General features: G+C 35.4%; 2 protein-coding genes across 6 annotated transcripts; both read left to right on the top strand.

The window, feature by feature from the left end:
- Positions 1-860: 860 nt before the first annotated feature.
- LOC125649014 (uncharacterized) lies at positions 861-9,792 on the top strand. The gene is made up of 6 exons (XM_056166733.1): positions 861-1,028; positions 1,257-2,414; positions 2,621-2,869; positions 5,068-5,141; positions 5,658-5,986; positions 6,151-9,792. Exons 1-6 carry the CDS (start codon positions 965-967, stop codon positions 7,076-7,078), a joined length of 2,802 nt encoding a protein of 933 aa, XP_056022708.1. The 5' UTR covers positions 861-964; the 3' UTR covers positions 7,079-9,792.
- LOC125649015 (uncharacterized) lies at positions 9,397-25,877 on the top strand. Of its 5 annotated transcripts, XM_056166736.1 has the most exons (11): positions 10,218-10,945; positions 14,167-14,259; positions 14,345-14,427; positions 16,441-16,484; positions 16,660-16,756; positions 16,861-16,937; positions 17,208-18,322; positions 18,479-18,730; positions 19,473-19,546; positions 20,418-20,746; positions 21,452-25,877. In XM_056166736.1, the coding sequence occupies exons 6-11, from the start codon at positions 16,930-16,932 to the stop codon at positions 22,371-22,373; spliced, it is 2,700 nt and encodes an 899-aa protein (XP_056022711.1). In that variant the 5' UTR covers positions 10,218-10,945; positions 14,167-14,259; positions 14,345-14,427; positions 16,441-16,484; positions 16,660-16,756; positions 16,861-16,929; the 3' UTR covers positions 22,374-25,877. The 5 variants fall into 5 exon arrangements, with proteins under 5 accessions (XP_056022712.1, XP_056022711.1, XP_048732174.2 ...); XM_056166737.1 differs by lacking the exons at positions 10,218-10,945; positions 14,167-14,259; positions 14,345-14,427 and adding an exon at positions 9,397-9,474; XM_048876217.2 differs by lacking the exons at positions 14,167-14,259; positions 14,345-14,427.
- Positions 25,878-26,115: the final 238 nt, after the last annotated feature.

Here is a 26,115-nt window from a genome sequence, read left to right as displayed (position 1 = left end):
CATCTGGCCAGATACATTATATTCATCCATAGCTGGAGGCTAAAATTGCAGGCGTCAGGGCGAATCCACACACATTTTGAGCTTTAGGCTTGTCTTCTTGTTTGGTTCTGCTTTTAAAGACAATAAAGTACACAATTTCAATGTAACAAACCGGTTCCGGTATTCACACGTTTTCCAAACTCAAAACATGAAGGTATGTGAAGAGAAATGGATGTGGGATCTGCCTGTCCACTTCTCTAAAGAGAATACCTGTTCACAGCTTAAACTACTAGCTACGGGGTGGAGCCCAAAGTAAGAGCAACAAGTATACAATGTATGCACCACAGTCATATTGTGGAAACGTAAATGCATCACATTATGTCATACGATGACGTCACGCGAATTTCTATAATAATCAAACTTGCAATAAATTGATCTAGTGCTAGGGCATTTGCTTGATGATTTTCATTGAGCACGTGACTGGGTTTAGAAAGAGATATATTTCGTTAGCTCTTTCTTAAGGAAAGGTAAAAATGCCTGTATATCAATGCTGTTGCTTCTTCAATCGTTACTGCAAGAAAATGTTACCTGTCTGTGCATTTTGTCGATCATAAATTTGAATTGCGGTACAGGTATTTGAATCATTATTTACCCGATAAACTGATAAAATTTGCAAACCCTTAGAGATATCGCGGCAACAACACTATTTAATGATTTTCAGATTATCTAGATTTTGTCCTTGCTCCTTTTCATCGATTTGTGTTTGGTGAGTAAATATATCAGTTTGCATTCCAGCACTACACTGATGGTAAAGTGATGTAATAACTACACAAAAGTACAAAAAATCGATTGTATACTTGGAAGTTCAAAATTATTGATTTATTATTTTGTTATGGCTATGTTCCAAACAAAAGATAAAATTTATTGAAACAGTATGGGATGACTTTGACAACTCATGATTTTTTCAATACTGTAGTCTATATAAATGAACACTCAAATCAATGAAATGGACACGTTACTGGAAGGTGTACAAACTATAGAATTATTAGGTAGGTATTTAGATGACTTTTGAAATGATGATTTTAGTATATGAAAAAAAAAACCGAAATAATCGTGAAGTATACATTCTTCACAAGTCATCGATACTTATTAACGTCTAGAAGTATTTCAAACAAAAGGAGAAAACCATTCAAAATCTATTTGTAAAATGTCTTAATTAGTTTAATGTTAGGTGCTTGAAAATAGGAGAATGAAATACAAGATGTTATTCATTTCAGAGGGACTTCAGTTGTTCAAAATGGAGCCCTGCTTTGTTTGTAGTTCAAACTACGACCTTCGCCAAAGAGAGACGTGCATATTACCATGCTGTCATAAAAGCATATGTAGCCGATGTTTAGAGAAAATTCTTAATGATCAAGAAGTAGACAAAAAATGTCCACATTGTCGAAAGACGCTTGAACAAGAGACACTGGCAGATTTCAGTCTGAATGTAGTCATCCAGGAAGCATTGAATTTTCAGCACTTTGGAGAAATTGACTGTGATCAGTGTACACACGAGAGAAAAGAAAAAGCAATAAAAATATGCAATAAATGTGGATCACTATGCAGCAAATGTTGTAGCAGTCACAATCAAATGAAGATCTTCAGAAGTCATGAAATAAGCTCTATTCCAGTTGAAAAGTGGTCAATTAATCTATTGAAGGTTTTCCAGCACCCAATCAAATGTGAATCCCACAAAAATCAGAACCTGAACTCTTTCTGTAAATTATGTAAGAAGGTAATTTGCAAAGAATGTATCAAAATCAGTCACAAGGATTGCAAAGAAGCGATACACACAGTGGAAGAGGCATTCAAAAATGTAAATGATTCACTCAAAGATGATTTGAAAACAATTGATTTACTTTCGGTTAAAAGGAGATGTCTGCTATTAAAACAAACACAGGAACAACATCTGGAAGATATAGATAGGGAAATAGATGCCTTAAAGGAACAATGCTTAAATACATTGAAAAGTAATTTTGATGCAGTTAGGCTGGAATTTCAAAATAAAGCACAGAAATTCAGAACTGGTTGCAACAAAACAATGGAACAAATAAAAGAGCTGGAAAATTCCCGTAACAACATATGTTCTTTCATTGAAGATGCATCATCATTGCAAAACAAAGTCGGGTTTCTTAAATGTGCAAATCAAGTGAAACACAGCACTGAATATTTGCGGGACAATTTAAAACAAGTAGACAATGTGGATGAAATAGACTATCTCAGCTGGATAAAGGAAATATTCAGTGACCTGCATTTATCTGTTGGAGAGCTGTGTGTGGACTTTGCATTAGATGTTGCAGAGGAGTGCAGTGGCTATCCTTCAATTCTGGATATTCTGAAAAAGTATCGTTCTGTAACCAGGGAGAAGGAAAGGTCTATTCAAATAAACGAAAGTTCGTATAAACATTTTCTTTGCGAATTAAATGTAAAAACAAACAACTTTATTTTTCAGTATTCCATGAAGAGAAAAATGAAAATAGTTAATAGATATTTTAAAAGTCTATTTTCACTTGTTTGTCGCTGTTCATTACATTATTTGAAAATTGAAAAACAATTTTTTAGACACTTAAACATACTAATTATATGGAATTTTTTTTAGATTCTTCAGAACATCCCACTCTTTACGGTGTGAACTTTGAGATGGAACAGTTTCCACGTTATCATTATCATTTTGATTTGGTTCAAAAGATACTTGATAGTAAAGAACCAGTAGACAAGGATGCCATTACATCTGATGTATCGACAGCTATTCATAGAACCATTCTCGTATCTGGAACAGTCAAAGAAAACGACCTGGAACTTCTAAAGCCATTGACAGTTAAAAAATTATCCGACACAAATGGTTACTGTAAGTGGTTAATTAAGAACTTGTTCTGTGTATAATCAGTAGGTTTATCTCACAGTGGTTTCAAAGGGTCAAATGCTGTCTGACGTGTTTCATACCATTTGTCAGCCGTTCTTTACACACAGATTTTGACTACATATATAGGACTCACGGCAGGTGTGACCGGTTGAGAGGGGGTGCTTACTCCTTTTAGGCACCTGATCCCACCTATGTTATGCCCAGGGATCCGTGTTTGCTCAAACTCCTTATAGGGGTTATAAGATTTGTCACATCTTCCCATTTTCATTGATATGATCGGTGTACTAGTCAAGGGGATAACGATGATATTTATGAATATTTACATTTGCCAATGCACTTCCTTATATGACAGTACTAATGAAATTGACATTCAATTTCTTGTAACATGAAGTTGGGTCACCTAGGTGATCTATCTTTTCTTGTGCATTAATACAATCACCGTTTCAAAAGTCAGGTACTTTTATCTGGCTTCTTGCTTATGCAATGCAGTGGGGGATTTCGACCCCCCACCCACCCCCTTTCGCCACAAATTTGAATAATGGAAATAGTGTGAGTAAAATTCCAGATTGGCACCCAAATTGGCTGAGTATTTTAGCTAATACTTGACTTTCTTACATACCCTTTTGTAAACCCTGCATCCGTCACTACATTGACATAATAACAGAAACAAACGCAGCAGGATATCTATATAGTTTATTTTGTAAACAAACAAGAATTTAATCAATTTATAAAACAGAAACATTAAATATACCGTTCTGTTGTTTCATTTTAAACAGTTTTAAATACCGTCTGCAACTATGCCTAAACTGCAACTTCTGCATAGCGAATTTATAAAATAATGTTCTATGATATTGGAAGCGAAAAAATGTAGACACAGTTATAAGTCTATTTACTTTATGATGATGATAAATTAACCTGTTGTTTCCTGGCAACTGCCATCACGGCTATGACTCGGCATGATCATAAGCGAGGCTCGTTTCGAGGATCGAAAAATTATGTTCATGTCAGGGTACCGGTGCGAATCTTCATTAAAATCCTATAACAGAAATTTCTCAAGTGAACAAAGCCTGTCAGTTCGTTTTTATTTTCTCTGACACACACTGAAGGTAAATGAAAGAAGCAACCTACCTGCACTTTGTCTAAATCTGTCCTACTGTCTCGTTGCGTCTCCTGGATCATGGCTACAACCGCGAGTCCTAACGATGAACATGTCGTTGTTTCTTTCCAAAAACTTTAGCTTAACGTTAGCTTGACCCATTATATCCTCCATCAATTCCCTCAGATCCTTTGGATTTCTGTCGAAATATGTATTCAACAATTGCGTTTTCAACTTAGTAGGATAGACCATCGTCAGTTTCTCCATCGCTAATCGCGACCAAATCACATCACGGATGTAGTTGACTGCGCTCTTCTTGTTTTCATTTCAGTTAACTTTACGCTTTAAATCACCTTTATTTAACACATGTTTCGTCTTTTTTTTTTTTTTTTACCCTTCTTAATTAAATATATATATCTTATATTCTGTTTGATATTGTTCCTAATTTTTTATTCAATAAAACTCTAACGATCTATATTTTGTGTCCTACGATCGTTATTTCGGTCATCTGCTATATAATCATGGAAGCTCGGCAAGAACACAAATCAAAATAGAAAATTTAAATATAAGAAAAATAGAATATCATTTTTTAGTGTTATTGGGATATGACATGAAGTTGCTACGTGATCAATCCTACTATAACGTCCTTCTGGCGTTATAGGATTTGATCACGTAACCAACTTCATGTCATATCCCAACAACATTCAAAAACGATATCTTATTTCTTAAAGGAGTTATGTTTATGACGGATATCCACACGTGTGCGAGAAGATATTATCATAAACATCATGGGAGGTTACAGTATGTAGTCGTATTAAAATGATTTTATGTTAAACATAAAATTAATAGATCACTTCCATTACCCAAAGTGGTTTTCTCTACCATATTTCCCATTTCACTCTCTTTTGTCGTTGAATATCTCACTAATAATATACACATGTAATACTGAGGTATATAACTTATATAGCTTAATAAAAACACATGATTTCTGTTCCTTCGATAATATCCAATCAATACAGCATAACAATATAGCCATAAAATGATGCTCTATAGCTATTATTAATTTGCATTTGTTTTACTTGTTTAGTCGACGAGGGCAACAATAACGCTATTTTGATATTCTTTACTGGTGCAGAAAGTAGAATTCAGAGTCTGGAGGAGGTAAGAATTGATGTTCTATTGAACAGTAAATTTACTGACATTTTGTATTGACTGGATATGCCTCTTTACTTATCATGCTAACGCAGAAATATCGGACAGGCTTAGCCAGTATATTCTCTTTATTTCAACAGTGGTGTAATGACATCAGATTTGAATATGAAAATGAAATGACGTATTGTAGACGTTTCTAACTCAAACGGTAAATCACACCTGTGATGCTACTTCCTAAAATTCACCCAGTACTATCATTTAGAAATTTCTCTTTTGTGTGTAGTTCTCCCCTGCATGCCCACTAGGCCAAAATTGAAAATTACATATTTACTTCAATAAAGGTACCATTTACTCAACATTTTCTACTTGCAATGTGTCCACTATGTTGTTTTCTATATGGAACTCGAAAATATCGTCTCCCCACAAGATAGTATATTGATCGAGATACAGGATGCATCTGGTTTGGTGGTGATATTGTGGAACATAGAAAACAAAATTCCTTATAAATTTTCTCTATATCTACAGGAACAACTCATCGCCAGCTCTGCATGGTCTCTCTTTATAACACCAGAAACACAATCAGGAGAAAAATATTCACGACTCAAAGAAGATGGTCATTTCTCTATTGTGGCTCCTGACCTAGATGCGATATGGAACAGTCTGACATCGGCACTAGAGCTTCCTCTAATAGAAATTCTGAAAGAGAGAAAACGAATTACAAAGTCAAGAAGAGATTTTCTGGCAGACATTGACACTGTCATAAGACGTATAGAAAAATGTTCTGCCTTCACAGCCACACGGGCTAAACAGAGACCAACAGACATTCCACAGGAAATTAGAAGCGTCCTAAACAGGTCTGTCCCTCTCTCTCACGCAAATGCACACACACATACACAGACACAATCATCAAGCTTCGACAGGGTTAAAATTGCAAACTGTGGACCCTATATATATATATATATATATATATATATATATATATATAAATTCAAAGTAAATGTTGTATGTATATTTTTAGGTTTGAAAATCATATTATCCGGTATGGCTTCTACTTCAACGTTTTCCGAGTGATCGTCAACGACAACCATGAACAGGATGTAAAAGAAGCTTTAACGGCTGCAGCTCCACTAAGTTTTTGTAAAATAGTGGTTATACCCCAAAACAAATTTAAAGAAGAAGTCAAGCCGTTCACCGGCAAACTCCAAGCCCAGGGAGGGAAGCTATATCAGTCAAATGATCCGCGACCCATGACATCTTCCGACGACCTTTATGGAACTCTTGGTTGTCTTGCAATACTGAATCGAGAAAGCACTGTTGCACTATCTTGTAGACATGTGTGCGTAGAACACAATATCGTATACATAGAAAATGAATTGAATGAGAGAATACCTTTAGGGGAATGTATTTATAAATCGGAAGGAAATGTCCAGAATATTGAAAACGATTTTGCTATTGTAAAAGTTGATCCAGAAACAGAGAAATGTTTTTCAGATAAACGAATGTTTAATCATATGGGGAAGCCAACAAAGACTGAAGCTTCTAATTTACAAGACAGTTTGGAGTTATTTGGAGAAATTGTTCATAAGATAGGTGCCACTTCACGATGGACTCAGGGTAAAATTGTCTCTTCGGAAATTATAGAAAATTTACACGGCGTCATCGCAGTTCAGGGGATGAATGATGAAGAGTTTGGTAAACCAGGGGATTCTGGTTCAATGGTGTTCCGAGAATTGTTGGATTCAAGAGAACGAAAACTGGAAGTCGTTGCTGTGTTAACTGCTGGTAAATATGAATCCAGATCCGATTCAGAGGTAGAAACAAAAGATGAAGAAGACGAACAAACTCCAACATTGAACCTGGTCTTATGTTCAGTATTCAACACCGCTTTTGAACACTTGAAAAAATGTGACTCCTCTTTGCAATCCATTACATTTTTCAACGACTAATCTTGAACACCAAAGATATATAGAAAACTCCTCATGGTTCTCAGAAGCAATATCGAGGCAGTGCAATCAAAATATTTTGTTATTTCAAGAGTGTCATGTCATGTTTGCATCATCGTTGCCATCCTTGCTCCAAAGAAAATATATTATTTAATATTAATGCTACCATATGACGAGAATGGCATCAATAATACCATATGATTAGTCAATACAACCTTTATTGAGTGTGGCACGAAGTTTTTAGTACTTGAACTCCAAGCCCTCTTGATAACTTGGATCCGATATAGGATGTAGGATTATTCTAGATACCTTTCAAATATGGATTCTAAAATAATTCTAGAGAACTCTTAGTAAATTTAAAATCACAAAACTATTCTCAAATCAACAATATCAACACGGTGACTTTTCAACTGTTTGCACCACCATCTAAACCTTTTGAGATCATAGACGGTTGATTCCTCAACAAAAACAGAAAAGGAAATATTCACATTTATACATCATATTGACGAAGTTTTGTCTATTAACAATAACACGAATTGTGTTCCTTTGTTAGCTGACCTGTTTTTATATTCATATGAAGCAGAATTTATTCAAAAACTTCTACTTAAGTAGAAAAAATATCTTGCTGTGGTCTTCTATTCAACATTTAGATATATCGACGTTTTGTCTATTAACAATAATAACTATGATTCACATGTCGATTCGATATATTCCTATGAGATCGAAATCAAAGACACAACAGAGTCGTCCACTTTTGCTTTATTCTTAGATATTTTATTGAAAATAGACATTAACGCAAACTGAAAACTCAAGTGTATGACAAACGGGATGATATCAGCTTCTCCGTCGTCAACTTCCCATATTTATGTAGCAATATTCCATTAGCACCTGCATATGGTGTTTATATCTCTCAACTGATTCGATACGCAAAAGCTTGTTCTGCGTATGGTCAGTTTTTAAATCGAGGCAACCTATTGACAAACAAGTTGATGGTGTAGGGGTTTCAACAGTTTCGATTAAAGTCAGTATTTCGCAAATTCTATTGTCGTTATATCGATCTAGTTCGTCATTGTAACCTATCATTGGGTCAAATGCTGTCTGACGTGTTTCATACCGATTGTTAGACCGTTCAAGGTACACTGATTTTGACTACGGATAACTCCGCTTACCTTATCAGAATATAGGGCTCACAGCGGGTGTGGTCGGTTGACATGGGATGTTTACTCATCCTAGGCACCTGATCCCACCTTTGGTGTGTCCAGGGGTCTGTGTTTTTCCAAATATCTATTTTGTATTGCTTATAGGAGTTATGAGATTGATCACCGTTCGTTATCTTCATCTTTCATTTGGTATGTCGGTAAGTTTAATTTACTATCATGTATTCACAACACCATTCCTTGTTTGAAGCTCATATGCATATAGGCGAATGTTATGTACCGTAACTCTTCATCTTCCCTAAAAATGTTTTTTTTTTTTTTTAACTATGGAAAATGAAAGCGGAAACATCAGTTTCAGGGTGATAAAATAATTCTTCCTAGTTTTTCATGATATTCCATTGAAAAGTTTTCTTTGAAAAAAGATAACGAATACTGAATAAAATATTGTGCCATGGAATTCATCATTTGGACGGAAACAGGAAAATTTAGTGACTATTTTCATTTTGGGATTTTCATACTTAGATGGTAAGCAATGCAAAATTAATAGTTCATTTGTAACAGAGAATTAGTTTAACAGTCAAATCAGGTATTTGAAGCGAACAACAGTATCATCTATAATAAGTGCACATTAATCACATGTACTTTAACCGGCCGAAGCTGAAAGATATAATTATATTATATCGTTCCGAGATTGGGTGAAGGCATCAGTCCAAATATTCAGTCGAGATTAGGTTTGTAGCTCAATGGTTTTCCCCACAGAGATGTAAATCTGTAATTACAACTCGTGTACATATTCAAATTAAAAGTCAGATCCAGGATTTCCGGGAAAAAAAGGGGAAGACACATTTGAAAGTCAAAGTATTGTCTGTGCAGTGTTTGAATGCTTTCAACATTATCATCTGCGACTAAACTTTCATATATAGCCGTGATTAATTAAAATTGTCTTATTATAACTTGTAATATGATCAACCCTTTCTTTGAGTTTCTACATGGAATGTAAATTCGAAAAGTATAGCGACTAAATATTCCCGGCTCTGAATTTGAACAAGGAAGTTTTAAACGGTATATGCAATTCTGTATATAATCATACTGAAGTTATACCGAACAATAGTCACGTTTTTTCTAGGTTTACATTCGCTCCGCGGACGATTGAATGGTTGTTTCTTTTTTTATTCAGATGAAATATTTTTGTAATGCATTTCAGTACGTAACTTCCGAGATATCAGCTCTTCTGTGATGAAGGTACATATACGTTTCGTATTCTGTTAAACGCATGGGTGGATACAAGATGTATACATGTATTATAGACTAGCTATGCAAATAAGGATAAGAGTTATAAAAGCGTAAATTTTGTTTATATCAGCAGTTGGTATACATTCAACTGGCCATATCAAGAATAACATTTGTTTCAATTAGGTCATTAAATTAAATATAAAATTATGTTTTATTTCCTCTTCTGCACGAGTGATACTTTTATGTAAAAAAAAAAATGGTGATTATATCGATTTTTGTTTGAGCTATTTTATCATCGAATACTAATAAACTTAATAAAATTATGTGTCCGAGCAGTTTGGGTGGTTGCATGATGTCTGTTCATCATCCTTTAAGCAATATATATGAAGACAGCAATAAGCATTAAATTTGTACCCATCGCGTGTGGACAAAAGTATATGTTTTGCGTCTCAATGTGCGCAAGAGTTCCCAAAGGGAAAAAAATTAGAAAGTATCGTGACTCAAGTTTGTATTTTTTCCGCCCCAGCAACCCCAGTGTCTCCTGTATTTGAGATGGCATCTCATATTAGAGACCTAAATGGTAGCTACTTCCCTTCCAAACATCAAGTTGAGTGTCATGCCTGTTGTTTTACGTACGGAACTTCGATAGGCCATCATAACGAAGGGTGCGTAATCACAAAACCTAGACATTGTGAGGATGCATAATGAAAGGGAAATGCACATCCCAGTCTGTATGATGATCGTTAACAAAAGCATTCTTGTAAGCGTTCTATTAAAACGTCCAACAATCCCATTAGACTGAGGGATGAGGTAGAGTGTTATGCGTTTCCTGTATATCAAGTAACTGACACATTTCCTTAAAAAGATTACTTTCCTTTTGCAACCGGACTTGATCTGAGTGTACCACCGCTAGCAATCACCTCCACAACAATCTTTGCAGTAAACGTTGACGCTTCCAAATTAGGTATTGCACAACATTCACTCCACTTCGTGAAGTAGCCTACAACAACCAGAATGTGTATGTTTCCATTGGTCGTTAAAGACCATTCACATTGCCATGCAACTTGCCTGGGCAATGTTCAATGGTGAACTCATATGTTGAAAAAAAACATCCATCCATCGAGTGCGTTGACCAAAGGGATCTTTAGAGTTCATGAACCATCTCAGTGAGCTGTAATCAGTACGCATTTTGAATTGGCAACCGTACAGGTAGTGCTTAGAATATTTCACCAAATGGTCTGCAGCCAACGATTCTTTTCTCGTGACGCAATGTTTTTTTCCGGATTTTATTAAAATCCTACTTGGAAACGCATTGGACCGTTCTATGCCATCTTGAACATGTGACAATACTCCGCCAATAGCATAGCTGCTTTCGCCTGTGTCCAAGATAAATCTTGTATTCGCATCCCAATGGGGTAGAACATGGTCGACAATTCCTTACGAAGGATATCAAAGGCATCCTTGCACTTTGTCGATTCAGGTAAAATATGCGCTTTTCTTTGTTAGGAAATGAAGTGGCTTGGCGATTAATGCATAGTTTTCCACAAATCGTTTGTAGTAGCTACATAATCCTAGGAATTACCTGACCTCTGATACATTAGCGGGGACTTCCCATTTCTGTACAACGTTGATCTTATCTGGATGAGTTGATATCCCTTGTTGTGACTTTGTAGCAAACAATGAGTATTTCTTGCTTTCAATTTAAGTCCTGCCATGAATCATTCCTTTTACTGGCCAAAAGTCATGCTAGTATCGGATGATATTCCTTCCAAATCATGCCACCAGTTCCTTAAATTTAAAGTTACTAACAAAGGAATAGATGCCGTCAACATAAGCAACATTCTTCGTCATAAAAGTGTTCAGTCTTCTATTCCAACATATTTCAAGTTCAAGTCTACACCCTGTATTTGCTACAAATATACTTATACTATTGCACCCAAACTTATCAATTACAAATTTTACATTGCCTAGATATAGACCATCTTATATGTAATACCCCTACGTGTTCTTGTTATCTTCGTTCAGCTGGACATATCAATACTGGTGATTTGATATAATTGAAAATGAGGATCTGAAATCACTTCTTTTAAAAGGTCCTAAGATAAGAGAACTTCAGTCTTTCAATTGGCAACAGAAATTCCTCTCTATTATGAATTTGTGTCAGACGATGGGCTATATGAAAAAGAAGACATCGGTACCTTGTCAGAATGGATATAAAGTAGAAGAGAAATATTAAAATCACGTATCAGACACATCAAGACAAAAATACTTACCATCTTTCCTTCTGTGTTTAGTAAACCAGAAGTGAAGAAAGAATTAGATAGGTTACATGAGGAACATGTTTTGGTTTCAGCTGACAAAGTTTGTAACAACATTGTCTTTGTTTACAAGGCTCATTATTACAATTGCATCTTCAACAAAAATGGAAAAAGGAAACATTCATATCTAGTGATCAGTCATTCAAAAAAAAATACTTTGTTAAAAATCACTCCGATTCTACGCGCAAGTACTCTAATGTTGATATTAAAAAGATCCTGGAGTTCCATATTGACAATGTCTTCGATGTGTTTGGTGATCTGGTCTTCCAACAGTCTGTAGGAATTCTCATGGACATGAATTGACCTCCTTTGTTGGCTGACCTGTTTTTATATTCTTATAGGGCAGAATTTATTCAAAAGATTCTATAGGAGAGAAACAAATATCTTGTGGTGGCCTTCAACTCGACATTTATATACTAGTATATCAATGACATTTTATCTTAGCTACATACATCGATTCGATATATCCCATTGAACTTGAAATAAAACACATGACGGAGTCTTTCACATCTAGATCATACTTAGATATTTCATTGAACATTAATGTTAACAATAAACTATCCATTCACCGTTATGACAAACGGGATGATTTCAACTTCTCCGTCTTCAACTTCCCATATCTATGTAGCAATATTCCATTACCACTGTCGGTGCGGGTTTGAATCCCGCTCGCGCCGGTAAGTGAGAACGTTTCCCAGTTTCGGAAGGTGTGTGGTCTCTTCCCAGGTACATTGTATCTGGGTTCTCTCTTCCACCAATAAAAACTGGGCGCCACCATATAACTGAAAAATTGTTGAGTGTGGCTGAAAACATCAAGCAAGCAATCAATCAATCCATTATCACATGCATATGGTGTTTATGTCTCTCAACTGATTCGTTATGCAAGAGCTTGCTCTGCGTATGGTCAGTTTTTAAATCGAGGCAAACTTCTGACAAATAAGTTGATGTTACAGGTATTTTGACAGTTTCGTTTAAGGTCAGCATGATGAAAATGTTAAGGTCTTTATAACGATCTAATTTACCAATACAGCCTGTTAATGGGTAAAATGCTGTCTGACGTGTTTCAGGGCTCGAAATTAGCGAGAAATACTCGCAAAATGCGAGTACATTTGAAAAATAGCGAGTAAAAATAATGGACACTCGAAAATCTTAGCGAGTGGTGATTTACAAACTATGATCGTATTGTATCCGTTTTATACAGTGATGCGCTATTCGCTTCTCTCAAACTTGCACTCTGAATCTTACAAACGCTTACATGAACGACCGATTTCAATAACCGTTTTTATCCGGATTTTTCTTTTATGATTTTTTAAGAAACTCGGAGTCAAACAAATGCTTTAGAGATCGGACATCGCATATCGACATGTGCCACGAGTCCTGTTCACCTATAGGGGTGATTAAATTGAATAATTCCAAGTATGATGTTTTTGTTATTCATTTATCTGCAAAAAATATCGGAATCTATGTTTTACCAAGTCTTCCGGTAGCTATTTTTATCAGAATCATGAGAATGTCTGTATTGTCATATCTAAATTTATTGTCAATTTGAGGTTGGGTTATAGTGACGTGCATTTCTCACCGCGTGGACGATTATCAAAAAAGTCATAGGACTCGTGATCGTGCTGCTTATAAAACCATGAGTCCTGTATTCGCTTTAAAAAATCACTAGTGACAACCCTGATGTGGCATGAAATTGGAAGACTGGATCTAGACATGCGGTAAACAAGTCGTGGATTAGACTGTTAGAGGTGCGATAATCAAGAGACCTAGACATTGCAGCATATGAGTTACGTAACTTAGTGTCTTGTCCAAACGATACCTGTTGATCCACTAGGCTCAGTAATGATGGGAAAATCATTGATTGAAAAAAATTATTTTCATTTTAGCTTGTAGGTTTTCATTTTAGCCTGTGGATTTTTTACCCACAGGTTAAAATTAGCCTGTGGTAGAAAAAATTAATTTCGACCCCTCCTGTTTCATATCAATTGAGATCGTTCTTTATACACTGATCTTGACTACAGATTACTCCTATTAAATCCATATCTAGGACTCATGGCGGGTTTGATCGGTCGACAGGGGATGCTTACTCCTGACCCCACCTCTGGTATGACTAGGGATCCGTGTTTGCCCTGCTCTTAATTCTGTATTCTTTATGGAAGGTGAAATTAACGAACAGTAATAAATCACATAACTCCTATAAGCAATACAAAATAGAGGGTTTGGCAAACACGGACCCCTGGACACACCAGAGGTGGGATCAGGTGCCTGGGAGGAGTAAGCATCCCCTGTCGACCGGTCACACCTGCCGTGAGCCCAATATCTTGTTAAGATTTATGAGATCGACCGTTTGCTCTTTTTACTTTTTTGCTCATTGTGATTGCAGCTCCGTCCTTGTGGTTTTTGTTTGGTATTCTTGACTGCTGTATTGTGATTCACTATTGAGACAACATGTACTCACTTATTCCAAGGATATCAAGTTTGTAAAAATGCATCCCTTTAACAATTTGTGCTATTTTGCCACATATATACATTGTTTTCACATTTCATGCTCCAATTTTTAGATGTTCTTTGAATCACAGAAGGCTGGCTGTTATTCTTGTTGGCTTTAACAAGGCTTTCATCAACAACACTCAGATTTACCAAGGTTTATGTCAGAGTTTTCTCTTTTATGTAGACTGCTTTTTAGGCTTATCCCCCTCTGGCGCGATTCATGATATTTATCCATAGCTAAGGACTAGAATTTCGGGCATCAGGGTGAATCTACACATCGGTGGGTCATGCATACTGCACATGCGGGGCTTAGGTTAGTCTTCTCCATGACTGGTTCTGCTAAAGATTATTAACAATCGTGAAGAATCCCATCAGCATGCTCCCATTTCACAGCTTAAACTGCTAGCCACGGGGTGGAGCTGAAAGTAAGAGCAACAAGAACACACTTTTTGCATCACAGTCATAATGTAGACACGTAAATGCATTACATTACGTCATACGATGACGTCACGCAGATTGCTATAATCGAACTTACACTAAACTGATCCAGTACAAAGGCATTTACAAAAAATGTACTTGAAAATTTTCATTGAACACGTGACTGGGTTAAGCAGGTATGCTACACCAGAGAAATTTGATGTAGATGAAAAGTGGAGGATATGTAAAACAATATTTTGAAGTTGAAAATTTTCAAATTTACTTTATTTTGTCAAAAAATACAGTTTTAGTAGAAGGTAATCTGAAAAAAACCCTGCTGGACTCGAACCTGCAACCTACAGTTCAGCAGTCGATATTCTAACCTACTGAGCTACTCGGCTAGGTATTTAAATGGAAAAGGAAAAGTCAAATATTGCTGATATCGATTTTTTCATCCATGTTTTTAAAGGAAGTCAGCCATTATGACGATGTAGAGTACTACCTTAAGAAACCGAAATATTTCGCTAGTTCTTTCATAGGGAAAAGTAAAAATACCTGTACATCTGTATATCAATGTTGTTCCTTGCTCGATCGTTACTTGAAGAAAATATTACCTGTCTGTGCATTTTGGTCAATTATTATACCCCCCGAACGAAGTTCTCGGGGGGGGGGGTATATAGGAATAACTCTGTCTGTCTATCTGTCCGTCCGTCCGTCCGTCCGTCCGTCCGTCTGTCTGTCTGTGAAGATTTGTGTCCGGGCCATAACTTCTTTGTTCTTTGACTTAGGCATACCATATTTGGCATACAGATGGATCACCATGAGACGATGTGCCGAGTACCTTCATAACCTCTATATGACCTTGACCCTTGACCTCAAGGTCAAAATTAAAGGTGTTTTTTTTACAATGGATTCGTGTCCAGGCCATAACTTCTTTGTTCTTTGACATAGGCATACCATATTTGACACATGAGTGTATCATCATGACACGATGTGCCATGTACCTACATGACCTCCATATGACCTTGACCTCAAGGTCAAAATTAAAGGTTTTTACAATGGATTCTTGTCAGGGCCATGACTTCTTTGTTCTTTGACATAGGAATACCATATTTGACACATGAGTGTATCACCATGAGACGATGTGTCATGTACCTTCATGACCTCCATATGACCTTGACCTCAAGGTCAAAATTAAAGGTTTTTACAATGGATTTGTGTCAGGGCCATTACTTCTTTGTTCTTTGACATAGGCATACCATATTTGACACATGAGTGTATCACCATGAGACGATGTGTCGGGTACCTTCATGACCTCTATATGACCTTGAACTTTGACCTCAAGGTCAAAATTGATTATAGGGTTTTGACATAGTCGTACCATAAGACATGGGTGTATCACCATGAGACTATGTGTCATGTACATTCATTACCTCTTTATGACCTTGACCTTTGATCTCAAGGTCAAAATTATAGGTTTATGCCATGGATTTGTGTTCGGGCTGTATTTTCCATTTTCTTCTACAAAGGCATACCATATTTTTACAATCAGGAAAGAGGTAATTTATACATATTAACAACACCCTTTGGGAAATTGGTGTAAGCGGGGGGTATTCTTAGTGAGCATTGCTCACAGTATCTCTTGTTACATTTGAAATGCGGTATCTGAATAATTATCTACCCAATAAACTGATAACATTTGCAAAGCGATAGGGATATCGGGCTGACCACACTGTTTAATTATTTTCAGATTTTTAGTGTCTGGCCTTGCTCCTCTTCATCGCTTTGTGTTTGGTGAGTAAACACATCATTTTGTATTCAGGCACTACACTGATTCTAAATCGATCTAATAACTAAACAAAAGTACTAACAATTTGATTGTATAGTTATAAGTTCAAAATTATTGATTTAAGAATGGGAGTTATGGTTACGTTCCAAACAAAAGGTAAAATCTATTGAAACATTATAGGAAGATGAAAATAACGAACAGTCGTCAAGCTCATGACACCTATAAAGAATAGGGAAAAAAAGGGTTTGGCAAACACGGACCCCAGGACATACCACAGGTAGGATCAGATTCCTAGAAGGAATAAGAATAAGCAATTAAGCATCCCCTGACGACCAGTCACACCCGATGATTTTGGTACTAATGAATTTTTAAATACTGTAGATCTGTGTGTAAATAAACACCCCAAAACAGGGAAACGGAGACGTCACTAACAGGTCGACAAACTGTGGAATGATCAAGTAAGTATTTAAGGCGACTTTCGAAATAATAATTTTATCATGAAAAAAACTACCAACGAAATTTCCGTGCAGTATACATTATTCACAAGTTCTCGATACTTATTACAGTCTTGAAGTATTCCGAACAATAGAAAAATACAATACAAAATCGTTTTGTAACAGTCATAATTCGTAAAATGTTAGGTCATGAAAAAGGAGAATGAAATCGAAGATGTTATTAATTTCAGAGGGATTTCAGTATTTCAAAATGGAGTCCTGCTTTGTTTGTAGTTCAAACTACGAACTTCACCAAAGAGAGCCCTGTATATTACCATGCTGTCATAAAAGCATATGTAGCCGATGTTTAGAGAAAATTCTTGATGATCAGGAAATAAACAAAAAATGTCCAAATTGTCAAAAGACACTGGAACAAGAGACACTGACAGATTTCAGTCTGAATGTAGTCATCCAGGAAGCATTGAATTTTCAGCACTTTGGAGAAATTGACTGTGATCAGTGTACACACGAGAGAAAAGAAAAAGCAATAAAAATATGCAATAAATGTGGATCACTATGCAGCAAATGTTGTAGCAGTCACAATCAAATGAAGATCTTCAGAAGTCATGAAATAAGCTCTATTCCAGTTGAAAAGTGGTCAATTAATCTATTGAGGGTTTTTAAGCACCCAATCAAATGTGAATCGCACAAAAATCAGAACCTGAACTCTTTCTGCGAAAGATGTAAGAAGGTAATTTGCAAAGAATGTATTGAAATCAGTCACAAGGATTGCAAAGAAGCGATACACACAGTGGAAGAGGCATTCAAAAATGTAAATGATTCACTCAAAGGTGATTTGAAAACAATTGATTTACTTTCGGTTAAAAGGAGATGCCTGCTATTAAAACAAACACAGGAACAACATCTGGAAGATATAGATAGGGAAATAGATGCCTTAAAGCAACAATGCTTAAATACATTGAAAAGTAATTTTGATGCAGTTAGGCTGGAATTTCAAAATAAAGCACAGAAATTCAGAACTGGTTGCAACAAAACAATGGAGCAAATAAAAGAGCTGGAAAATTCCCATAACAACATATGTTCTTTCATTGAAGATGCATCATTATTGCAAAACAAAGTCGGGTTTCTTCAATGTGCAAATCAAGTGAAACACAGCACTGAATATTTGCGGGACAATTTGAAACAAGTAGACAAAGTGGATGAAATCGATTATCTCAGCTGGATAAAGGAAATATTCAGTGACCTGCATTTATCTGTTGGAGAGCTGTCTGTGGTTTTTGCGTTAGGTGTTGCAGAGGAGTGCAACGGCTATCCTTCAATTCTAGACATTCTGAAAAAGTATCGCTTCTTAACCATGGAGAAGGAAAGATGTATTCAAATAAACCAAAGTTCGTATATGCATTTTATCACGAATTCGCGTGAAAAGAATGCTGTTTCAGTATTCCATGAAAATCGTAGATGGATATTTTAAAGTAAATTTTCCCTTTTTTGGTCTATGATCATTACAATTTCTAGACACTGATTAATTATATGACACTTTTCAGATTCTGTAGAACAATATCCTACTCTTTACGATGTGAACTTTGAGATGGAGCAGTTTCCACGTTATCATTATCATTTTGATTTGGTACAAAAGATGCTTGATAGTAAAGAACCGGTGGACAAGGATGTCATTACATCTGATGTATCGACAGCTATTCATAGAACCATTCTCGTATCTGGAACAGTCAAAGAAAATGACCTGGAACTTCTAAAGCCATTGACAGTTAATACATTAACAAAAACGAATGGTTTCCGTAAGTGGTTGATTAAGAGCTTGTTCTGAGTACGATCAGCTTTTAAATCGAGGCAGACTACTGACAAATAAGTCGATGTTACAAGGCTTTCAAAGGTCTCGTTAAAAGTCAATATTTCGCAAACATTATGTCCGATATAACGATTTAGTTTGCCACTACAACTTGTCATTGGTTCAAATGCTGTCTGACCCTTTTCATATCAATTGTTAGCCGTTCTTTACACACCGATTTATATATATATATATATATATATATATATATATATATAGTTCACGGCGGGTGTGACCGGTCGACAGGAGATGCTTACTCCTCCTAGGCACTTGATCACACCTCTGGTATGCGCAGGGCCGTGGTTGCTTGAAGTCCTTATAGGAGTTGTGAGATAGGTGACTGTTCTTCACGTTTTCATTGATATGATCGGTGTACTGGTCGAGGAGATAACGATGTTATTTATGAAGGAATTGAATGTCTCGCCAAAATGTGACGTCACAAGTTCATGGATATTTCAAAATTGGACTTTCAATGTCCGCCTCGGAGAAATATAAACAGGAAATTAGCTTGATCACTTTTAATCCGATCAAATTAAATTGCATAATTTGCATAAAATATATAACTTATACACAAATGTATGTTGATAAAAACGAATTTTTCTATTCTCTCGATCATATCCAATTAATATAGAACATATAGCTTTAAAATGCTGCTCTATAGCTATTTATTTGCTTTTGCTTTACTTGTTTAGTTGACAAAGGGAACGATCACGCTATTTTGATATTCTTTACTGGTGCAGAAAGTAGAATTCAGAGTCTGGAGGAGGTAAGAATTGATGTTCTATTTAACAGTAACTTTACTGAGTTTCTGTATTGACTGGATATATCTCTGCCTATCACGATAATGTGGAAATGTAAGGCAGGCTTAGTGAGTTTATTCTTTCTGTACAGTGGTATACTTGTATTTGAAGGTGAAAATGATATCTCATTTCGAATTTCCAAAATCTCGGCTTCAGCATTACTGAAGAGACATTATTTGTCGAAATGCGCATCTGGTGCATCAAAATTGGTACCGTATAAGTTTTACATTATGACCCCTGCGACGAGGCTTCTGCTGGTGGACTGTTAGTCCCCGAGGGTCTCTACAGCCCAGTAACTAAGTCCTTAGTTTACTAGCTTGAAAATACGGATGTATATTTAATTGCTGGGATAAAATTTAGAAATTCTTTTCAAAATTAAGGATGATATCTCCTTCATGCATAGCTCTGATCGCTGGACGAATTTGGCTCGTTTTTGGTGGGTTTTTTGTGAGGTTTTTTTTTTTTTTGGCACTCTAGTTTTCCTTTTAGCTGTTTTACATGACGTAATGTAGACGTTTCTACCTCAAATTTTAAATCACACCTGTGATGCTACTTCCTAACATTTAGCCATCGATATCATTTTGAAATATTTCTTTTATGTGTAATTCTTCACTTGTATGTCCACTAAGCCCACACTTGGAAATTACATACTTACCACAATAAATTTGGTACTATTTCCTCAACATTTTCTTCTTGCAAGGTGTCCACTATGTTGTTTTCTATATGGTACTCGAAAATATCGTCCCCCTATTATAGAGTATATTGATCGCGATATTGGTGGTGATCTTGTTGAACATAGAAAAGGTAATTCCTTATATATTTTCTCTATCTCTACAGGAACAAATGATCGCCAGCTCTGCATGGTCTCTGTTTATAACATCAGAAACACAATCAGGAGAAAAATATTCACGACTCAAAGAAGATGGCCATTTCTCTATTGTGGCTCCTGACCCAGACGCGATATGGAACAGTCTAACATCGGCACTAGAGCTTCCTCTAATAGAAATTCTGAAAGAGAGGAAACGAATTACAAAGTCAAGAAGAGGTTTTCTGGCAGACATTGACACTGTCATCAGACGTATAGAAAACTGTTCTGCCTTCACAGCCACTAGGGCTAAACAGAGACCAACAGACATTCCACAGGAAATTAGAAACGTCCTGAAAAGGTATCGCTCTCTATCGACCGGATTGAACTTGCAAACTATGGACCAAATATATATATATACATACATACATATATATATATATATATATATATATATATATATATATATATATATATAAAGTCAAAAAATAAAATCCAGTACTCAAACTTTTATCTATAGCACTTTCGCCCTGCGGGCTCGTCAGTAGATTTTTAAACAATGTAAACAAGTTCCATTATGACGTCATCCTCGTGACGTTATGTGGGCAACGTTAAACATAATACAGTCACGATTGTCACGTCAGAACATTATACAATGTTAATGTTAGGCACTTTTAAAAATACAGACATATTTAAAATAGTTCAGTCTATAAGTTTTAAGCGCCTCTGAATTCCTGTACATTAAAGGAGACATTCTATGTAAAATGTACATTTTAAATAACATGAAATAAAAATATTAACAGTTTAGTTTCAGCTTAAACAGTTTTATGAAATAGTTTTCCTTGGCTCTGCGTAATTGTTCATTTTCCTCTTTTACTTTGTGAAATGGAAAAATATAAAAACTGCCTTCCCCGCACGAATTAAAATGTCCGCTACACGGTGTGTTTCTTATTGTAGGATCTCTGATCTTCTCCATATGAGTGAAAAATTCTCGAGCGAGTCGTTAAGCAAGATGCAATGAATCAATATATATATATATAGTAGTAAATGTTTAATATATTTTTAGGTTTGAAATTCACATTCTCCGGTATGGCTTCTATTTCTACGTTTTCCGAGTGATCGTCCACGACAACCATGAACAGGATGTAAAAGAAGCTTTAACAGCTGCAGCTCCACCAAGTTTTCGTAAAATAGTGGTTATACCCCAAAACAAATTTAAAGAAGAAGTCAAGCCGTTCACTGGCAAACCCCAAGCCCAGGGAGGGAAGCTATATCAGTCAAATGATCCGCGACCCATGGCATTTTCCGACGACCTTTATGGAACTCTTGGTTGTCTTGCAATACTGAATCGAGAAAGCACTGTTGCACTATCATGTAGACATGTGTGTGTAAAACAAAATATCGTATACATAGAAAATGAATTGAATGAAAGAATACCTTTAGGGCAATATCTTTATAATTCAAAAGAAAAGGTTCAGATGATTCAAAGCGATTTGGCTATCATAAGAGTTGATCCAGAAGCAGAGAAATGTTTTTCAGATAAACGACTACTTAATCATATGGGAAATCCAACAAAGACTAAAGTGTCTAATTTAGAAGACAGTTTGGAGTTATTTGGAGAAATTGTTCATAAGTTAGGTGCCACTTCACAATGGACTCAGGGTAAAATTGTCTCTTCGGAAATTATAGAAAATTTACACGGCGTCATCGCAGTTCAGGGGATGAATGATGAAGAGTTTGGTAAACCAGGGGATTCTGGTTCCATAGTGTTCCGAGAATTGTTGGATTCAAGAGAACGAAAACTGGAAGTCGTTGCTGTGTTAACGGCTGGTAAATATGAATCCAGATCCGATTCAGAGGTAGAAATAAAAGATCAAGAAGACGAACAGAGCTCAAACCTGGTCTTATGTTTAGTATTCAAAACTGCTTTTGAAAACTTGAAAAAATGCGACTTCTCTTTGCAATCCATTACATTTTTCAACGACTAATTTTGAACAACAAAGAGGTATAGGTTAGTCCTCATGATTCACAGAACCAACATCCAGGCAGTGCAATCAATATATTTAGTTATTTGAAGAGTGTCATGTCATGTTTGGATCATCGTTGCCATCCTTGCTCCCAGGAAAATATACTGTACACACATCATTAATGCTACCATGTGATTGGTCAATAACTGTATGATGAGAATGGCATCATTATTACCATATGATTGGTCAATAACTCTATGATGAGAATGGCATCAATATTACCATATGATTGGTCAATACAATCTTTATTGAGTGTGGCACGAAGCTTTTAGTACTTTCACTCCAAGCCCTCTTGATAAATTGGATCCGATATAGGATGTCGAATTATTCTAGATACTGTAGAGTTTTGTTGAATTGTTATTGATCCTAATATTTTGAGACGGTCCCGAAGTGCTATTCATTGAAATTTAGTTCATTGTTCTTGTTGTATCAATTAAGGAAGTTAGCTCCTGAACTTTTGAGCACAACTGCGCAGGGTGCTATAACTAAGTATTTACTGGTTCAATACTGATCCCATTGGCGCAAATATATTGCACATTTATTACTGAACTCTATCCATTTGAAAAAGGTTTTGTCAATTCAAATCTTGAAAGGGTTTGGCAGGGACTATATTTTGTGGCGGAAGGATTTATTAATCAAAAACTTCTAAATCTGCGTGATATTACACCACCTGGTTCATCTAATATATATTCGCCAATAATTATATTACTCCTAATATGTCTTTTCAAACTCTCTGACATCATGAATTGTTTCGTATTTCAAGTGCCAAATGGTCATTATTTATTTCCATTACTTGTATTAAACTTTTTTATTTGTATTGTTAGAAGACATGACTATGTATCTATTCTATGTAATGAATGATATGTGTTGCTTATATTGTGTTGGCACTAACAGATAAATCAAGTTTAATTGACTAGATTTTAAGTGCAAAAAAGTCACGTTTAGAACATTGTAGCTCAATAACAAGCATTGCAACCTCAGTTTTTCTTTTCAGTTTCCTAATTCTCCTTCAACGTAAACATTGAAAATGCACTTCCTAAAAAATTGACATTACTCTAAATGTCAGATGCGAACCTCTTTAATAACTTTTAAAGTGATGACTTAAAAACGATGCTGATTGGATGAAAAATTTGTTTGATTCGTTTGATTTCTTAGTCAAAAAAATTCGTTCTGAGTTCAGCTGCACTAAGCACGAGAGACTACTTTTCTCTGGAATGCGTGATAATTTTAGCGCTATTCATAGAACGCGAATTTCCACACAAGCAATATAAACGCAATGCATTCGTTTGATTTTTGTTTTTTATTGCTATAAAATATAAACACAAACAAATATATGAATAAAATACAAATTTAAAGAAACAATATAGTGATGACGTGGTAGAATAGTGAACTTCATGACGTAGACCACTGACTGGTAGAAGTAGTACACGAGTTCCCTGTATGTATCGTCTGCTTTACAATATGATTAATTTAGTAATTTGTATCAATTTTGATCGGGATCGTTACTTTTTTCCAGTTTGAAAATGGTGATTATATCTAAAATTTGGACATTTCGTTTCAATTTCTTTTTATAATATATCCCTTCAATATATCTCTTTTTTATCTGGCATGTTTTTTTTTTAAAGATTGTATCCTTAGATTTAAAAAAATATTAACAAAAAACGTTTTCAATTTTATAAATATTTTTTATCTAAAAATTAGAACGTTTATATCTGAATCTTATAGGCATGTTTTATTAGATATTCATACCATGCACCAAATCACAGCGAAATTTGGACTGGAGAATCTCTTACCTGCAAACAAAAACACATTTTTCATCATTCCGGGCAAATCACAAAAAAATTCATATAAAATAATTGAGAGCTTGTATCACTCTTTCGATGGTGAAATCATACTTCAATTGATAATATCAACTAAAGGCAGTACCAAACAGGTATATCGTTCAAGGCTTTTTTTAAAATTACAAGACTTTTCTTTCTTGTATTGAACTGCATCTATAGAATTTTTTTTATAAAGGTCACAAATCCTGCCTTGACACTTAAGTCAGAAAAAATTTTCAAGCTATTTGCCGTATTCAATACAGTATGAAAAGAGAATCTATAGTTAAATTTTAAAGAAAAAATAGAAGTCACATTTCAAGACATATATATTATACAATAAGAATATTAAACAAAATTACTTATTTAAAAGGTATTTTACATACCTAAAACACTTGGATATAAACGTTCTAATTTTTTTTTTTTAATATTTATGAATATTGAAATAAATAACACTAATATTTTAGCTCACCCGACCATTTTCAACTAAACTTGGCACAAAGGATCCTTAGTTGATGGGAATTTAATTTTGTTCAAATGAAGGGCCACACCCTTCTCCAAGGCAAAATGATAGCAAAATAATGAAAATACATTAACAACTTTTAAAAATCTTCTCCTGAACCAATGAACCAATTTCAACCAAACTTGGTACAAAGCATCCTTAGGCGCGAAGAATCAAGTCTGTTCAAGTGAATGACCACTCCCCTTTCCAAGCGGAGATAACAGCGAAATAGTAAAAATACATTGACAGCATTTAAAAATCTTCTCCAGAACCTCTTTGCCAATTTCAACCAAACTTGGCACAAAGAATGCTTTGGTAAAGGAAATTCAACTTTGTTCAAATAAAGCGCCATGCAACCTTCAAAGGGGAGATAATTTAAAAAAATGCAAAAATAGGGTGGGGTCATTTAAAAAAAACAACCACTGGACCAGAATAGTTGAAATTTACATGAAAGCTTTCGGACATAGTGCAGATTCAAGTTTGTTAAAACCATGACCCCCGGGGTTAAGTTGGGGCCACAATAGGGGATGGAAATTTCGCAGTAAAATATGTAGGGAAAATCTTCTCAAGAACCATTGGGCCAAAGAATTTTACATTTACAAGAAAACTTCCTGACATAATGCAGATTCTAGTTTGTATGTTACATGCAAATATATAAGAAAACTCTTTAAATATGGGCCAAGGTATCTGCGCGATGTGTCCCATGGGCATCTTGTTTAAATCTACAGATGAAATCTTCAAAACAAAAAACATGTTAGCTAGAAAAGAGATATTTGGAAGAAACATATTTTAAAAATAATTTGAAACGAGAGAGAAATCAATAGAAATTACTAAAATAATCACTGCTAATTGTATGCATTGTCCATGAAGATTTGGAAAATTGTAGTGTTTCTGAATTTTGACCATTCCCTCTCAATTTCTAGAGTCCAGAAAGTGCCTTCCGCAACATATTAAGGTTGCCAAAACATTAACGTTTAAAAAAGAAACTATTAAAAACCCACCTTTAAAAAAATGTTTTTCCTGATTTTTAAGCTTCTTGCACAGTATAGGGATTTTTTCAATGCCCGTTTTAATGCAAATTTCTAAATTTTCTTAATACTTTTGCATAGTGCTCGACATAAAAAATAAAAAACAACTTTAGCTATTGATCTTGGTGTTTTTTTATTTTGATAATTTTGCAGATATAAGTTCTAGTGTCATTTGTGTTTCATTGCTGCATTCCCTATCTCTCCCCTTGAAAAGCGCCTTAGAGTAGTTTGTTTTATGCAAGGTGAAGATAACGAACAGTGATCAATCTCATAACTCCTATAAGCAATACAAAATAGATAGTTGGGCAAACACGGACCCCTGGACACACCAGAGGTGGGATCAGGTGCCTAGGAGG

Source organism: Ostrea edulis, chromosome 5, assembly GCF_947568905.1.
Source record: "Ostrea edulis chromosome 5, xbOstEdul1.1, whole genome shotgun sequence".
NCBI classification, from domain to species: domain Eukaryota; kingdom Metazoa; phylum Mollusca; class Bivalvia; order Ostreida; family Ostreidae; genus Ostrea; species Ostrea edulis.
Note: the sequence above shows the minus strand (reverse complement) of the source record. Positions and strands in the feature narration are given on the sequence as shown.

Coding starts and splice junctions, on each gene's coding strand:
- LOC125649014 (XM_056166733.1), top strand. CDS start 965: ATGAACACTCAAATCAATGAAATGGACACGTTACTGGAAGGTGTACAA. Junction 2,415..2,620: donor GTCTATTCAAATAAACGAAA/GTTCGTATAAAC, acceptor AATTTTTTTTAG/ATTCTTCAGAACATCCCACT. Junction 5,142..5,657: donor GAATTCAGAGTCTGGAGGAG/GTAAGAATTGAT, acceptor CTATATCTACAG/GAACAACTCATCGCCAGCTC.
- LOC125649015 (XM_056166735.1), top strand. CDS start 17,185: ATGGAGTCCTGCTTTGTTTGTAGTTCAAACTACGAACTTCACCAAAGA. Junction 19,547..20,417: donor GAATTCAGAGTCTGGAGGAG/GTAAGAATTGAT, acceptor CTATCTCTACAG/GAACAAATGATCGCCAGCTC. Junction 20,747..21,451: donor ATTAGAAACGTCCTGAAAAG/GTATCGCTCTCT, acceptor ATATATTTTTAG/GTTTGAAATTCACATTCTCC.